The sequence below is a fragment of the Pseudorasbora parva genome, chromosome 6 (genome assembly GCF_024679245.1).
Source record: "Pseudorasbora parva isolate DD20220531a chromosome 6, ASM2467924v1, whole genome shotgun sequence".
NCBI lineage: Eukaryota > Metazoa > Chordata > Actinopteri > Cypriniformes > Gobionidae > Pseudorasbora > Pseudorasbora parva.
Window position 1 is genome coordinate 45847976 of NC_090177.1, and position 18834 is coordinate 45866809.

The 18834-nt window shown below is 41.1% G+C and overlaps 1 protein-coding gene across 1 annotated transcript in view; it reads left to right on the top strand.

Moving 5' to 3' along the window:
- Positions 1–16005, top strand: part of smc1al (structural maintenance of chromosomes 1A, like) — a 41386-nt gene extending 25381 nt beyond the window's left edge. The window contains exons 13-26 of the mRNA XM_067447031.1: positions 566–712; positions 786–923; positions 1751–1867; positions 1957–2063; positions 2308–2449; positions 2525–2670; positions 2758–2911; positions 3138–3251; positions 4671–4827; positions 5694–5848; positions 7762–7913; positions 7994–8063; positions 12512–12622; positions 15493–16005. Coding sequence (XP_067303132.1) covers positions 566–712; positions 786–923; positions 1751–1867; positions 1957–2063; positions 2308–2449; positions 2525–2670; positions 2758–2911; positions 3138–3251; positions 4671–4827; positions 5694–5848; positions 7762–7913; positions 7994–8063; positions 12512–12622; positions 15493–15573 — 1791 coding nt within the window. The 3' untranslated portion in view covers positions 15574–16005. The remainder of the gene's footprint in view (positions 1–565; positions 713–785; positions 924–1750; positions 1868–1956; positions 2064–2307; positions 2450–2524; positions 2671–2757; positions 2912–3137; positions 3252–4670; positions 4828–5693; positions 5849–7761; positions 7914–7993; positions 8064–12511; positions 12623–15492) is intronic.
- Positions 16006–18834: the final 2829 nt, after the last annotated feature.

The window sequence follows — 18834 nt, forward strand, 5'->3', positions numbered from 1 at the left end:
GCTTTCAAAGTGTACTTAAGCACGGATGGCCAAGTACGCAGTAATAAAAACCATTTTAATACTCTTCCAGACATCGGAGGGCAGCACTGAGTTGTAACAGGACATTTGCTCAGCAGGATCGAAGAAGAAAAGCAGTGGATCAACCATTGCAGTGTAGTTCAGAAAAAATAACAATGCATAAACCTCGCACAAACGCTTTTCAAGTTTGCCATCCATTGTAGTGTTTTTCTCCTGCTGTTCTTTTTGAATTGCTCTTTCCACACTCTTCTTCATTCGACTGCACACTGTGCTCTGTACTGTGTGTATTGCCACCTTGTGGACACTCCTGTCTTTTCTTCCGGACGTCCGCGAACCCTCCTAATGACAAATGTCCGGATATGGACAGATCCTTTCTCACTGAGGCCTTTAACACCCCCAGCTACTACTCTGAATGCCTTAGCAACACAAAACACCCTAGAAATGGTGATTATTGTTTATATAATCACTTCTCACCTTTTCTAGGAAATGTAAAAGGGTATGTTGTATTTGGTAGTTTATTGACTGTGATGTTTTGTGTGTTGTTTAGACGGTGGCTCTAGATGGGACGTTGTTCCAGAAGTCTGGAGTGATCTCCGGAGGTGCCAGTGATCTGAAGGCCAAGGCTCGGCGCTGGGATGAGAAAGCCGTTGATAAACTGAAAGACAGAAAGGAAAAACTCACAGAGGAGCTTAAAGTAAGTAATGCTGAATTAGAAAGTTGTTTATGTGATTAGATGCGCCGTGACTGATTGTTTGTGTGTTAATCAGGAACAAATGAAGGCCAAGAGAAAGGAGGCAGAGCTGCGTCAGGTTCAGTCTCAAGCTCATGGTTTGCAGATGAGACTCAAATACTCTCAGAGTGATCTGGAGCAAACCAAGACCAGACACCTGTCCCTTAACATGCAGGTACCCACCACTTACTCAATCTGCATGGCTATCACAGAAATGCTGCTTATTGCTGTACAGTAAAATCTATTGGATAGGGAATCTTTTGGCACCTCACGATTCGATTCAGTTCGATTCTCGATGTACATCAGTATATTGGATCCATGCATTAGCTCTTAAAGCGACAGCAGCCTAATGTACCTGCTGCTGTCTGTAATTAATGTTAATCAAATAACAAAAGATAAGAAGAATGAATCTGTATTTAATTTATACAATTAAACATTCAATGTGTTCAATTTCTGTAGTATTCTTGTACCTGAATACTGTTAGACCTACCCGGAAACCTTAAAGCACTCAAATACATTTTATTGTATTTGTGTGTGTTCTACTTGTAACTTGCTCTTGTTTACTTGTCTTTTTTTTAAACATTCAGTTCAAGGTTAAAGATCAAGCTTCCTTGTGCTCTACAAACTCATGTGCAACAAAAAAAACAACCCAATGTAAAAACACATACATAGAGCGAGCAAACATTCGGTCCCTGAACAACTTGTATTGTATAACGCACTATAAATAAAGGGGACTTCTTTTGTGATCTAATGGCACATTACCCTAACTGAAAAGCCGTTTACAGTTGTCAAAGCAGCATTGCCACTTAACAATATTACGTTTTGTGGAGATGTTCAACAAGGAGTGTGTTTTGTTGAAAATCTGCTTTTTGAAACAACACTTTTGAATGTGACTCATCCAATCGGAAATTACAATCAGAACTAATCTCTTTTCCTGTCCTTATCACCTTTCCTCATATACAAGATGTCTGATAAATACTGTAGTTACTGTGGTGATTTCAGGAAAAGTCAAAGCTGGAGAGTGAACTTGCTAACTTTGGCCCACGCATTAATGACATCAAGCGAATCGTCCAGTCACGAGAGAGAGATATGAAAGACTTGAAGGACCGAATGAACTTGGTAGGACACAGAAGTCATCTAAAAACAACTTTACCTTAGTTCATTTATCACCTCTCTTCAGTCATCTTGGTGTTTGTCTCTCGTTCCAGGTGGAGGACGAGGTGTTTTTGGATTTCTGTAAAGAGATTGGCGTTCGTAACATTCGTGAGTTCGAAGAAGAGAAAGTCAAGAGACAAAATGAGATTGCAAAAAAACGGTGAGATCATTGAAAGGATCTGATTTTTGTGGATACATTTTCGAAAAAAACATACTACATTACAAAGAAAATGGCAAAAAGCCTGATGCTCATCTTGACATTGATCATTATTTTGTCAGAATTTGTAGGGAACATTTTAATCTGTCATAATTCTCCATCACATGCAAAAATGGTCACCATGTTATGATAACCATTGATTCTCTGTAGTTGATGTAACTGATAATTCACCCTAACTCTCTGGTAGCCTGGAGTTTGAGACTCAGAAGACCCGTCTGGCTATCCAGCTGGACTATGAGAAGAATCAGCTGAAGGAAGACCAGGAGAAGGTCATCATGTGGGAACAGACGGTCAAGAAAGATGAGAACGAGATCGAGAAACTCAAGAAGGTAAAGAGCATTCAGATACTCTCATGATGATACTCTATTGAGCCTAGGAATAATGTTTGCTGAACTTCCCAACAGGAAGAGCAGAGGAATATGAAGATCATCGATGAAACCATGGCACAGCTGCAGGATCTGAAAAACCAGCACTTGGCCAAGAAATCTGAGGTTAATGATAAAAACCATGAAATGGAGGAGATCCGCAAGAAACTAGGGGGTGCTAACAAGTGAGACCTTTGACTGATTTATTCCAGGCATGCGTAGAGGTTTGTTGGAGTAATGTTGTAAGGAGAAACCTGTTTGTGTGTGATTAGGGAGCTGACGCAGCTGCAGAAAGAGGTGACGGCCATCGAGACCAAGCTGGAGCAAAAACGCAGTGACAGACACAATCTGCTGCAGGCTTGTAAAATGCAGGACATCAGACTCCCGCTGCGATCAGGAACTATGGATGACATCAGCCAGGAAGAGGTGTCTTAACTTTGCTTGAAGCAGATAGTGGGAAAAAACAATCAACAATGTCTAGCAATCACTGGAATGATTTGCTTTTATTTCATAGTTTTCATGAATTAAAATTATTTTTGAAATTAAACTATTATTGGGAAATAAATGTTACTGAAAAAATCGTAGTAAACTAAATGTTTTACTAGTGTATTTGATAAATCCACCTAATACCGTGCTTGTGTGTGTGCTGTAGGGCGGTTCTCATGCCGAGGAGAGCCTCAGCAGCAGTCAGAAGACATCTAGCACCGTCCTGGCCAAGGAAGCTCTCATTGAGATCGACTACAGCAGCTTGTCAGAAGACCTAAAGGTACATCAATACTTGCCTTACGGTTTACACTAGGGATGCAATAATACAGTTAGTCCACGGTTCAGTACATACCTCGGTTTTTAACCACGGGTTTTGGTTCGTTTTTTTTGCTCTTATATTTTTAGGTGATAGGAACAGAAAAAGGTCAAAGAGAAAATGATTGTATTGTAATACTCTAAGTAGTAGTACCTGTAATACCTTATTTGACTTAAAAGACTTGAAAAACCTTACTTAAACTTAATGTGTATTGTATAATATTATTTATATATATATATGTATAAAGATTTACAGTTGCAGCTCAGAGACGTACAGCAGCATTTAAGTATGAAATTGAATGAATAAATGTAGGCTACATTTAAAACTACAAAGTCTTCAATATACAATATACATTGATTTAAAGCTACTGCATATACTTAATTCAAAGGCAGTGAGGGATTTTTCGCTTTGTTTTTAGTTGTTTTATTAACATCATTTTAGAGGTGAACTGTCCCTTTAAGGGCAAGTGTTCACTATAGGCTGCTGCTGTCACTTTAAGACCTGCTCACATCTCATATACAGACACACGCTTTTACTTTCACTTAAGTCATATCCAACTGTGTTTCTATATGTTAACCTTGTGTGTGTTTGACAGTATTAGCACAGTAAAGGGGGTCGCACACCGGACGCGGAGCTCGGCGGCGCGCCACGTCTTTAAAATTCGAACACATTGTTTTCAATGAGTGCACGCACACCGGTGGCGGCATCCGGCGCCTGTCCGCGGCGACTCAGGAAGTTGTTCTAAATCCTGCCGCGCCACAGAGCGCCATTTCAAGGCTTTAGATTAAAAGTATATTATCGTTAAGGTATACTGATTTCAACCTTTGCTACAAGACACATTTGTTTTACATTCTGAGTTCAACAGCTTGAATAAAGTCTAAACATATTTTGGGGAAATGTATAATAAACGTAGCCTTTTAAAATGTGCGCGTCCGGTGTGCGATACCTGAGACGCTGCGTGGCGCGCCGCCGAGCTCCGCGTCCGGTGTGCGACCCCCTTAAGACTACTCAGTCCAGTAATCACATGTCTGTGACTGGCACGCGCTCAACATATGTAAAACGAATGAAATGTTTAACCGGCAAGGCTTTAAAACGCGGGTAAACACGCCTAACTTTAGTGCATATGATTGGATATTTGGTCATATCAGCGGGTAGACTCACAGGCTCACTCAAACAGAGCCGAAATAAACTGAGAGAAATATTTTAAACGAAGAGAAATAGAAATAATTAATTAAATGCAAAACTGAAAAAACGTCATTCACCAGCGCATATTGAACCGTGAATGTTGTGCCAAACGGTTCAATATTATATTGAGTATTGTGGCATCGCTAGTTTACGCTAAGCATTAGTGTTGTTGTGTGGTCTGACTGATGATGCTTGCAGGACTCGCTGTCAGATGACGAGATTAAGGGGGAGATGAACACGTTACAGCAGAGACTCAATGAGCAGCAGAGCATCCTGCAGAGGATCAGTGCTCCCAACATGAAGGCCATGGAGAAACTGGAGAGCGTCAGAGACAAATTCCAGGAGACCAGTGACGGTCAGACATTACAGCCTCTGTCACAAAACAGCACGCATGAGAATAAAACTCAGGGCCATTTGCATAAACACAGTCTTTATGTTAAGACTGAGTCTTGAGAACTAGTTTGACCAGCTAGCAGTTAGCCTCGGTGAGATCAGTCTTACTTTTTCAAATCAGACCAATCTACCGTATTTTCCGGACTATAAGTCGCATCAGTCAAAAAATGTGTCATGAAGAGGAAAAAACATATGAGTCGCACTGGACTATAACTCGCACGCGCCCGCTCGCTGTGCATAACCGAGCATCAGATGGAAAGTTTGGAGTGAGTTAGTAACTTTTGAGGGACTGGCAAAAAGCAGAGGTTACTTTAACTGTAATGAAGAAAGCTAATCGCGGACTGAAAGCAAGATGGCCAGAGCTGGAGGAACGAGTCCACAGATTGAACAATGCTCTGCCGCGAGACAAACGCTGTGTGAATCGTTCTCCACTGCATATTTTACCACATGCAGTTTGTAATATGCAGAATAGGATTTTCTTCATGGGGGCATTTTGTTTGTGTTCAGTCTTTAAGTTAATATTTCAGTTAAGAGTTTTTTCTGTTTTCAGTTCATTTTTTCAGGGGTAGGCTACAGGAGCAGCATAGAGCGCCCTCTCGTGACTATAGACGTGGCTAAATGTTTATTCTTGTCAGTCAGTATGAATTAAGTCAAAACTGACATTTATTCACCATCAAGTTGTTCAAAACCTGGACGAATTTCTCTCTTTTACGATCTATTTATAAACTTTAGAAGTGTCATAGTTCTTTACATCACTGTTTGTATCACTCAGCTTGAATGTTTTTTGCAAATTTTGAATGTAATATGTTTTTTTTTTTCATGTCATAGAGTTTGAAGCTGCAAGGAAGAGGGCGAAGAAAGCCAAGCAGGCATTTGAACAGATAAAGAAGGAGAGATTTGACCGCTTCAATGCCTGCTTTGAGTCTGTGGCCACCAACATCGATGAGATATATAAAGCTCTGTCCCGCAACAGCAGTGCCCAGGTACTTATACAAGGACACATCATCTCCAAAGGCCACAATATACTCACAGCAACGTTTCTGGTTCACTTAGAGGTATAGAAGTGCAGGACCGGTGGTTTAGTGTTCGTAAATATCCAAACACCGTCTATACTAGCGATCTCTAGATAAATGTGCTGCATGCTTTTTCAACAGCAAATAATACAATTCTTTAAAAAGGACCGCAGTTAAGAAAGCATCTGATCAATAGCTACTGGGGTGTAACGCTTCGCTGTAAAAAACCTTAACTGTATGGCTCTCCACCCGGCATGCACTTCTCAAATCTGACATGTAATATTGAGCTCTGTTGTGGCAAAAATGAACCCAGTTGCATCACTGAATAAGAGGCAAACCTTTGCCAATCGTCTTGTAAAATTAAAATAAAGATTTATTTTTTTGCAAGAAGAGTCACAGTCACACAGCCATCCTGAATGTGTGCAGAGTGCTAAACATTGAGCTCCCTTTAAAACCCTTCCTAAGGTCAGCATCTCCGCACTCCTGTAATTTCCACACCACATGTCTTTCATCCTGACGCTTGGACCCTCAACATCAGATGTACTGTTGATTTTAACACTCAGGCATAGCAAACACTAAACACATGCACAATCATCTGAATGAATTTTCATCTATGATAAAAACTTTCCACCACAGGTCTCTTTCAAGACTTGCACTTGAATCGACAAATTCACACCAAAATTGTCAGCATGCCCGTCTTGGCGAGTACTCTAGCAAACGAGTAAAACGTAAGCAGTTGAGCAAGACGTGTTTCTGTGTAACAGTACTGAATCTGAGCATTATGTCTTAAAGGGGAAGAAGCTGATTCCTGTCTGTGTTAGTAACGGTACTCAAACAACAAATGACGCAGAAGTCACTCACTGCTCTTTATTGAATAGCATTTGTAACTTCAATAATGATTCATCTTTATTGAATTTATATCTATTTATATCAATTTGTCTATGCCTGAGAACTATTTTAAGATCCCTGTAAAACCTAAAAGCACTGTTTATTTTATATAACGAGTTAACGCAAAACTTTGTTTTGGCGGCACTCATTTTCTCAACGGACCGCACATGTTCTGTTTGATCCGTGCTCTAGCCTGTAGTTGGAGAAATCGAGAGCAGCCATAGACATTAAGGAAACAATTGACGTTATATAGCCTACATAAGCTACCATTTTTTCTGTTTGCTGCAGTCCAAGTCTGAGCGCAGGGCTAGTTCTCGGTTTCTACCGCCGCACTGGTGTATTTTGGTGCATCTTGCATAATCTTGATATGATAGAAATCAGAGCGCGGGTCAGTAAATTGGATGAAGGAGCTTTTGTAGCATGCTTATAAAGCGACTCTGAGGAGACGGCATGCGTGAATACACTGAAGCGCACACTCACTCATATCCCAGGAAAATCATTTGCATTCCATTAACGCTACTGTTTTTAAATGTTGGTCATTATGGTGGTAATAGAGCGAACAATAGTTGGACTAGCGAAAGAAAGAACTACAGCACCACGGAACGCGCACTGCGAGAGAGCTTGTCATAATTTATCCACCTCCACCTCTTACCATCACAGCCAATTCATATTTCATTCAGCGATTCCTCCGCATACCACTAGTGGTACGTGTACCACACTTTGAGAATCAATGGTCTAAGACGTGCTATACTATATTATATATACTATTTTATATAATCTACATAGTACTATACAAGTTGAACTGAACTTATTTTGTTGTGAAGTTGCTGTGAGAGATTCTGTGTATATGATATGAACGTTTTTCTCAAATTAAACCGTAAAATGCTCATGAAGTGACTCAGGAGCAGCTCTCGAGATTAAGTTCATGTCGTCATATTGTGTGTGTGTGTGTGTGTGTGTGTGTGTGTGTGTGTGTGTGTGTGTGTGTTTGCTAGGCGTTTCTGGGGCCTGAGAACCCAGAGGAGCCATACCTGGATGGTATCAACTATAACTGTGTGGCCCCAGGCAAACGTTTCAGGCCCATGGACAACTTGTCTGGAGGAGAAAAGACAGTGGCTGCTCTAGCCTTACTGTTTGCCATTCACAGGTGTGTAAAGGTATATTCACCTTCATGTCAAATCTCATCCTTCATCATTCTGTACCTGACGAGTTTCTCCACCTCTACAGCTATAAGCCTGCTCCCTTCTTTGTGCTGGATGAGATTGATGCAGCACTGGACAACACAAACATTGGCAAGGTTTGTTTCTCACCAGAGTTTTGTACAAAATCTGCTTATAACAAGTCACACACGCCATCATTACGATACAGATGAGGGCCACGCAGTTTTGACAGTGTGATCATTTTGTCTTACTGATTCTACAATTTAAACTGCAATGCAACATACAGTGCCTTGCGAAAATATTCGCCCCCTTTGAACTTTGTGACCTTTTGCCACATTTCAGGCTTCAAACATAATGATATGAAACTGTAATTTTTTTATGAAGAATCAACAAAAAGTGGGACACAATCATGAAGTGGAACAAAATTTATTGGATATTTCAAACTTTTTTAACAAATCAAAAACTGAAAAATTGGGCGTGCAAAATTATTCGGCCCCTTTACTTTCAGAGCAGCAAACTCTCTCCAGAAGTTCAGTGAGGATTTCTGAATGATCCAATGATGACCTAAATGACTAATGATGATAAATAGACTCCACCTGTGTGTAATCAAGTCTCCGTATAAATGCACCTGCACTGTGATAGTCTCAGAGGTCCGTTTAAAGCGCAGAGAGCATCATGAAGAACAAGGAACACACCAGGCATGTCCGAGATACTGTTGTGGAGAAGTTTAAAGCCGGATTTGGATACAAAAAGATTTCCCAAGCTTTAAACATCCCAAGGAGCACCCTGCAAGCTATAATATTTAAATGGAAGGAGTATCAGACCACTGCAAATCTACCAAGACCTGGCCGTCCCTCTAAACGTTCAGCTCATACAAGGAGAAGACTGATCAGAGATGCAGCCAAGAGGCGATGATCCCTCTGGAGGAACTGCAGAGATCTACAGCTGAGGTGGGAGACTCTGTCCACAGGACAACAATCAGTTGTATACTGCACAAATCTGGCCTTTCTGGAAGAGTGGCAAGAAGAAAAAAGTGTCGTTTAAAGTTTGCCACAAGCCACCTGGGAGACACACCAAACATGTGGAAGAAGGTGCTCGGGTCAGATGAAACCAAAATTAAACTTTTGGGCAACAATGCAAAACGTTATGTTTGCCGTAAAAGCACCACAGCTCATCCCCCTGAACACACACCATCCCCACTGTCAAACATGGTGGTGGCAGCATCATGGTTTGGGCCTGCTTTTCTTCAGCAGGGACAGGGAAGATGGTTAACATTGATGGGAAGATGGATGGAGCCAAATACAGGACCATTCTGGAGGAAAACCTGATGGAGTCTGCAAAAGATCCGAGACTGGGATGGAGATTTGTCTTCCAACAAGACAATGACCCAAAACATAAAGCAAAATCTACAATGGAATGGTTCAGAAATAACCATATCCAGGAGTTAGAATGGCCAAGGCAAAGTCCAGACCTGAATCCAATCCAGAATCTGTGGAATGATCTGAAAACTGCTGTTCACAAACGCTCTCCATCCAACCTCACTGAGCTCGAGCTGTTCTGCAGGAGGAATGGGCAAACATTTCAATCTCTCGATGTGCAAAACTGATAGAGACATACCCCAAGCGGCTTACAGCTGTAATCGCAGCAAAAGATGGCGCTACAAAGGATTAACTTTAGGGGGGGCGAATAATTTTGCACGCCCAATTTTTCAGTTTTTGATTTGTTAACAAAGTTTGAAATATCCAATACATTTGGTTCCACTTCATGATTGTGTCCCACTTGTTGTTGATTCTTCACAAAAAATGACAGTTTCATATCATTATGTTTGAAGCCTGAAATGTGGCAAAAGGTTGCTAAGTTCAAGGGGGCCAGATTTTTTCGCAAGCCACTGTATGTTGTGCGTAATCTCTAATGTAAATTTAAAAGTGAATAACAGTAACATTTCAAGGCAGGTCTGTCTTTTGCATTCACATGAATCCACTGATCATTTGACATGCAGTACCGATGTTTTGTCCTGTCCATTGCTATGGTTATCATTGTCTCTTGGATCCCGTCACACATTTAAATACGGTCGTCACTCCAGAAAGTTTACAGTGTGTAAGTTAGTTGCATGAAAAATATACATTATGCACAGAAATTGAGCAGAGAACATTTTAATCAGAGAAGCTGTCAGTTACAACACGAGACGCAAAGCTGCACTCGTGTGAAAACTCCCGTTATAATCAATGTGAATCTCTTATTGACATCGTGCTTCTACTTTGTGTGTTATAATGAAAGCATATACTGTACCATTTTGAGATTTTGATTCCGACTAAAACACTTCTGATTGGCCATTGCGTTCAGAGCGCTTGCACAAACACTAACGAGAGTGTTTTAAAGTGCTTCAGTGCAGATGGTACTGCAGAACCGCAGATATCCTCACATTAAATCATCAAACTAATCTTTGGCAGGACAAAGATTCATTTTTGCAGCCGCCAAAATATTTTCAATTCAGTAAAAACCCTTCACATAGGGGGCTGGCTGAAGAAGTTTGGGAACCACTGCTACTGTGTGATTCCAAGTTCATGTAGATAAATGACTTGTTCTTGAAGAGAGAGTTGTCATCTGTATGTCACCCTGTATGATCTTCTTCTGTTGAACAAAAGATGATATTTTCACACAATGGAATTTAATGATAACCATTGGTATAAACAATCTGTAAAGCTACAATCCATAATGTTTTTTTTTGCTGTTGGTTAAATTATCCAAAATCAATGAGCAAGTACGTAACCAGCCAGTGTTCAAGACAATCTCCTTACCTTAGCCAGATTCACAACAGTAATCTTGTAGTTATGTTATAGTTTGTGTGGTACTGATAGCTTTCCGTGGGAAATCTGAGCTTCCACCATTCGTCTTTGCGTTATTACGCCACTTCTGTAAGCATAGAGGAGTCCGGCTATTAGGCTATTGTGTGGATGCTGCAGGTGGCGGATCATTTATAGCCTCTTCTTAAAGCAGCTGAAATGTAATTGAACTTGTAATTTTGATAGTGGCTTATAGTTCAGAAAGTTCAAAACGACAATCATCCTTGACAACTGGTGTGTTGACAGACAACCCACACACACACACCTCAAAACAGTAGATTAATCTGCACTGAGGAGCCATGCCGATGCACAACCCACATAAACTAGATCACTCCGCAAATAACTGCAAGTTCAGGGTTCAAAAATAGATTGCGAAACAGAGCTAGAGCATACAGACTGCAGCTTTAAGTTGTCTGTTATGTTTTACAAAGAGTCATACAGATTTGCTATTAATTATATAAGGGTGAGTAAATTAAGACATTTTCATTTTTGGGTTAACTATCCCTTTAAAGGGGTACTTCAGCGCTGGGAAGAGGAATCTGTATTTAAACTGGGTCATCAATGCAGTAGAAATGTGAAATTATTTTCGAATTTGGTGCCTTCTAGACTGAGAAAAGACAGAAAATGTATTTTTGTCTCATGGGGATGAAAGACTACAATTCCCAGAATGCTTCGCTGCCCTGTGAAACATTCCCAAAGCCACCGCTACTGGATTACTGAATCACTGATCCCTTTCCCACCGCAACCGCGTTCATCTTCATAAAGTCAGTTCAATTAGAGAACAGACACTACAATTAAAAACTGAACGTGTGTTCAATATGTGATTTAGCCGCTGAGGGAGTCTCACAGCCCAAACGCTGCAGGAGTCAGATATAGCGACAGTCATGGATGAGCTCGTGATGAGAGCTGAGGTAAACGTGACGTCACTCGCGGCATAGATTCACAGCTTATGTTCAGTCTGCTGCGTTTTCAGTTCATGCCTTTGAAAGCTTAACTTTCATAGGAATTAGTTTGAGAAGTTGAAAGACTTACTTTGCTCCGCTGGCCGCACTGTTTAAACATGAATGGCTGAGGCTGAGCTGTGCTGTGAGTGTGATCTCCATCCCTCATGAGGAAATGGCTCCCTCTGCTGGCTGTAGTCTTTAGCCTCTGGCCAACAATTCCTCCAATGGCACAAATTGACGATATTTGCGTCATGGGAGGAGTTTTTCCAGAAATAAAATGCATAAATCTCTCGTCTCAGGGGGATATGAGGGGGGAGCACAATCATTTGAATATACTCCAGGGTTTCTACTGATACAAAGCCATATGCTAATCGCTGAAGTAACCCTTTAAGGTATACAGTGGGGCAAAGGCTATATAACAAAGTATTGAGATTAACTTTTGTTATTGACCAAATACTTATTTTCCACCATAATTTGCAAATAAATTCTTTAAAAATCAGACTTTTTTCTGATTCTGTCTCTGAAGTGTACCTATGATGAAGATTACAGGCCTCTTTTATCTTTTTAAGTTGGAGAACTTGCACAACTGGTGGCTGACTAAACAATTTTTTTTGCCCCACTTTGTGTAGCGCTTAGAAAAAGATAGAAGAGAGAATTGTTTATTTTTGTAATTGGCAGCCCAGATTTCATGATTGTGACACCCCCACCATTAACAAACAAATGAATGCTCTTGATTTTCATAACCTAATAATGCTCTGAGATTTACATGTGCTAAGTTGTTCTTCGCATGTCATGTAGGTTGCAAACTACATCAAGGATCAGTCGGTGCTGAACTTCCAGGCTATCGTGATCTCGCTGAAAGAGGAGTTTTACACCAAAGCGGACTCCCTGATCGGAGTCTATCCAGAGGTCAGGGTTCACACGTACACACGTTGTTTATTTCACTACTTTACAGTTATATGTATTAGGACATGACTTTACATCAGCTTCTCTGTGAAACTGGATGGGCAATTTGACCAGGATACTTCATCATGACAGTGATGCTTATCACCTAATAATTCTGGGTGACAAATGTTTGGTGCTTCACCAAATGTGCTAAATTAATAATTTTTCATAATGTTCAATATCATGAAAAAAATTCATTACTAAATTCAATTGACAACCATTATACATATGTCAAACTTAACCTGCTTAGATAGACTCCCATACAGCGATATATACACTCACTGGCCACTTTGTTGGGTTGGCCTTGCTAGTACCGGCTTGCAGGTTTGTTGGCTGCGTATCCATGATGCGAATCTCCAGTTCCAGCACAGCCCAAAGCTGCTCTGTATGACTGAGATCTGGTGGCTGGAGGACATTTGAGTGGAGTCCCACACACATTACAGCTCCAGCAGCCTGAACCGCAGATAGAAGGCAGGACTGGTCCATGCCTTCATGATGTTTACTTCAAATTCTGACCCTGCCATCTGAATGTTGCAGCAGAAATCGACGTTTGTCCAATCTTCTATTGTCCAGTTTTGGTGAGGCCGTGTGAATTATAGCATCAGTTTAGTGTTCAGGAGCGTCACCGGTGTGTGTTTTCTGCTGCTGTTGCTCATCTGCTTCCAGCTTCCACGTGTTGTGTTTTCAGAGATGCTCTTCTGAAGAGCTCAGCTTATTTTAGTTACTAGCTGTGTCTCCGCGTTCGGGCCAGTGTGAGCCAGATCTTTCATCGGGCCGGGCTGGGCTAATAGCCTCGGACCTGTAGCACCGAGCCTAAAACCACACTGTTTCCACCGTCGGGCCAGAAGCTCTGCAGCGCTTCACTAAACCTGCCTGTAACACGCCTCTCTGGAACAACGTCTCACAAACCCATCATCTCACCAACACATGGAAGTTTGATCAGAAAACGAATCGGAGAGAAATCACTGAAAACTAGGGATCGCAAAACCAACATGAAAAAAACCAGCCGTTTGTTGCCTTTTTTTGTTGTTAAAGATTAAAAACCCAAGCATCAATGTTTTACCACAGTCAGTTTATTCATTACTTATTCAGTCAGCTTATTTGTAGTCACAGGACAGTTTATCACATTTAGAAAGAACAGTCACTTCTCCATATTTCCCAACAGAATGAACCGGGTGCTAGTGCAGAGCCAGTGCTAGTGCCAGTTCATAGTTGGTTCGACTGAGGAGCCTTCTAAGAACCAGTTTGCTTTTCCACATACTCAGAGCCAGGTCCTGCGTTTCTCAGCAATGCTAGCAGGGCAGCGGGAAACACACACACACCTGGCGTGTTCTAGTGCATCGACGCTGCACGGACCGATCCACGTATGATATCAAAATACCGCGTGAGCGATTCAAAAGCATAAGTCGTTTGCTCTCGCTGTACTTTGGTGTCATATGGCGATCGGGCTGCACAGCGCTGCCTTCCATCAACAATGGTGAACGTTGCGTTCCTATTGATTCACATGGCTTTACAACATCGTAAATCATCGGCATCAAAACAGCGAATCCAACGCATTCATGCAGTTTGCAGTAATTTGTATAGACGTGGTTATAAACGAGCAGCAGCTATTATCTCCATTAGCTGCTATGTAAAAAATGGCGGATCTCGAGTTTGTGTTCGTCTTGTTGACCCCGCCCCCAGCGCCTGACGAAATCGGTTCTTACTTCCAGCCCAGCTGTGTTTTGGTGCTACTTAAGAACCACTTTTCCTGGCGCGGAGCTGGTGCTCTGGCTGTGGAAACACAAAGAACCGATTTGAAACTAGGCTCTGGCTCCAAACTAGCACCAGCACTGCCTTGGTGGAAAAGGGGTAAGACAGTCATAATATAGATAAAGAGACATACTGACAGATAAAATAAACACATGATTGTGATAGCCGATATGATATGCCTGGTTTCTTCAAGCAGTCGTATCTACCATGTTTTCTATGGTAATGGTTAGTGCACATAGTCTTTTGCATGGCATATAAATGTTTCTGCCTTATTCAGTGACCATCAGAATCCACATCGGATCACAAACAGAAGTTATTCGAACACTCGCTGCTGTCTGAAAGTGAGTTTTGAGCCAAAAGGTCTTTAATGCTAGCGTATGTAATCCTCCGTGCTGTAGTGCGGCCGTCTCCAGACTCAGATAAACTCAGCCGTTGTTCCTAACACTCCTCTAGCCCGAGCTGGCCCGCTTCGGACCAAGGTATTCGGTGGACCAAAAAACTATGAGGAAAACCCCAGATATTACGGTGAAACCGCTACTGTTGCCTTTCAATCAGCTGACGCAGTCTGGCCGTTCTCCTCTGACCTCTGGCATTGTCACCCACAGAACCGCCGTCACTGGACATTTCCTCTTTTTCACACCATTCTCTGCAAACCATAGAGATGGATGTGTGTGTGAATCCCAGTCAGTTTCCGAAATACTCAAACAGGCACCAACAACCAAGTCCTTTAATCAGCTTTCCTGCCCGCTCTGATGCTCACTTTGACCTTCAGCAGACAATCTTGACCATGTCTAAATGCATCGAGGTGCTGCCATGTGATTGGCTGATATGCATGTTAACCAGCAGGTGTACCTAATAAAGTTGCCAGTGAGTCTATATTCTCATATATATTATCACCAAATGTAGTCGATACTGTCGCCCTGCTCTGAACTGCGTAATGTGGACTATAAAGCATTTATAAACTTGAACTGTATGACATTCTTCAAAGATCATTTGAATGTGTATTGTAACATAAAGCACTGAACAAATAAGTGTCTTGACTTACTAATCGTGTCCCTCATTGCCTGTCTGTCTCTCAACAGCAAGGAGACTGTGTCATCAGTAAAGTCCTGACCTTTGACCTCTCCCAGTATCCCGATGCCAATCCCAATCCCAATGAGTGACACATTCTTGCAAGCATCTGTGGTGCTCTTTTACTTCCTAAAGACCAGCTTGGTTTTTTTTTTTATGTAGTATTTACACATTTGTCTCTTGCGTGATTTAAATATTTCATTATGAGTTTGTTTTTCTTATTGCCTTCATACATGCATAGGCAAAGTCATCTGTGTGCTTCTCTGTTTAGTCCTTTTTGGCAATCATGTAATTTTGATGAATCCATTAACTAGATTTGACTTTTTTACATTTTTAACTCTGCATAATTTGCTTTAAAAGCTTTATAGTTCAGAACATGACAGTAGAGTTCAAGTAAATGTCAATCGACCAAGACCTGCATCCTAATTATATTTGACTGGTTAGATCATTGTATTACCACTTTTGTAGTCACTGTTTTTGTCCTAATTTTACTATAATAAACCCTGCTTTTCAGTAATATATGATTACATGTGTATCTCTTGTTCTTCACATTCCTATCATATCATGTTATCTGGTCTAACTCTGGCTGGTGTAATAGATCCATGCCATTCACTAAGGGTTTACTCAAAGCTAGGGGCTCATAAACATGCTGACATAATTCAATTCATAATCTATATAATGGCTAGACTTCTCTTATATAATTGGACAGGACACAAATCTGCCTGAATTTGCATGTCTAGTATCAGTCCCTTAACTATCATGGGATCCCTGTCTGACTGTGAGTGAGCCGAGCTTTACAGTTTTTAATTTGGCAAGAAGAGTTTGACCTCAGAGATGTGTGTGTGACGGGCCAGGCGTAATGTGCAGATGAACTGTTTTAGCAGCTAAAGGGGGCCTGTTAGAGGGAGGTGTGCACTGTGGGGCAGTTAGTGTGTAGGTCACCTGTTCACACCACATGATATTAAAGGGTTAGTTCACCCAAAAATGTAAACTCTGTCATTAATCCCTCCTGTGGTTGGCCAGCCGTCAGACCTCCGTTCATCTTCACACACAGATGAAGATATTAGTGTTGAAATCCGATGGCTCAGAAAGGCCTTCATTGACACCAATGTCATTTCCTCTCTCAAGACCCATAAAGGCACTAAAGACGTCGTTACAAAGCCCATCTCACTACAGCGGCTCTACTATCATTCATGAAGAGACGAGAAGAGTGTTAGTGCGCAAAAAAACTAAATAACGACTATATATAGTGATGGCCGATTTGAGTCAGTGAATCGATTCATGATTCGGATCGCGTGTCAAACTGCTGAAGTCACGTGACATTGGCGATCCGAATCATGAATCGATTCACTGACTCATAACGGTTCAAACTTTGTTTTGAAATCGGCCATCACTACATAAGACGTGATTTAGTTTTTTTTGCGCACAAAAACTTTGAACTAAGCACTTTGGAAAGAATAGAGTACGGTGTATACACCATTCAGGCATAACAGGTGGGTAACACTGATGATCTCTTCATCACGGCTCCTGTTAGTGGGTGGGATATATTAGGCAGCAAGTGAACATTTTGTCCTCAGAGTTGATGTGTAAGAAGCAGGAGAAATGGGCAAGCGTAAGGATTTGAGCGAGTTTGACAAGGGCCAGATTGTGACGGCTAGACGATTGGGTCAGAGCATCTCCAAAACTGCAGCCCGTGTGTGTGTGTGTGTGTGTGTGTGTGTGTGTGTGTGTGTATACGAATCATCTATGTGTGTGTAAACCATAATCCGTAAAAAAATAAACAGTATAAACAAAGGGCAGGAGGCTAAGACTATTTTTATTTTACTTTACACGCGGCACACAGCCACCACTTTTAATAAAGAGATCAAAACTAGGCTACACTCAGGGCCGCATCAAGACTATAAGGGGCCCCTGGGGGCCATTAAAACACATTTTAGTTCATATTCATGCCGTCTCAAAATGTTCTTAAGATTATCGTAGGAAACATGTATGGTAAGGCCTATTTAATTACATGTAGCCTATGCAGAATTTTTTGTATCAACGTTGCCATACATAAAAATGATTATATTCCACAGCTCTAGTGTGGTGGTGGCTAGCTAACTACTGGGAGCTTGTTGTTAAGTTTAAAAGGAGTTAATTATTTTGATAGACTATCATATCTATAGCTACAGCTGCTAGCCGGCTGTATCACAACCTACAGGTACATGGTGGTGATTCCTTTTCACCTTCACCCTCACTGTTCTGACGTTCTACTTTATCTTGCGATGTTTTTCTGTTTTACATTTACATTTCTGCATTTAGCAGACGCTTTTATCCAAAGCGACTGACAACTCAGGAGAACAGGAAGCGATCCGCCAAGAAGTGCCCTAAATACCAAGATTTGTATACCGCTCAGAGTAGCAAAAAACAGAAAAGGGAAGAAGAAAGGAGAAATAGAGGAGGAAAGAGGTTTTTTTGTTTTGTTTTGCGCACCACTTTTATATTACGAGACATTGCTGTTACACAGTGGCGGAGCCAGGATGTTTTTATAGGGGTGGCCGGGCAGGGGTCAGCAACCATTCTGCGGTGGCACAGAAATCTTTATTATTTCAACATTAAAACAGTCCAGTATATAATAGTCAAACTAATTTTTGTGCCTACAACACAAATAAATACAGTTAATTTGTACTTAATTGTAATTGAGATAGTATAGTGAATTCTAGTCCACAATCCATTGCACGTTGGACTAGAGTTCGATTAGAACTACAAACATGGATAACAAGTTTTAAAAAAAATACAAACATGGCGTATTTGTGAGTGTTTGAGCTCACTGTGACATCATAGTGGAGATTCCGTTCTGGCAGCTGTAAACTGCAGATCTGACTCTGGTTTGCGCAGTTAGTGCGCTTTGAATGAATACAGCGAAAGACTTTCGAGACTTTGCAGATATCGACGACAAGTATTGAATTATCTCTCAGCATTCAGTGTCCATAATGGCGCTGGTTAGCAGTTTATTAAGACAACTGTTTGATTGTTTTGCTCACTTCTTGCGAAGAAGGGATGCACCACAGCAGTGTGTGGAGCAAGAATCAGCAGCAGTAGAGAAACTTCCAGAGGAGCGTGAGTGTTTTCTTTCTGATGATGCAGTGAAACATGCCAAATAGTGCTATTTTCATGATTTATCATATTTTTTATGTGGTTCAGATACAATAATATTTTGAGTTTCTATTTATTAAACTCAAATTTTTAATTTCAATAAACTCAAAATTTTAAGGCAACCAGGTAACTTACTTTTTTAAGTTAAACTAACAAAAAACAACATTTTTTTTTCAGTGTAAGAATTGCCCGCTTGGAGAGAGAGAGGAGGAAAGAGA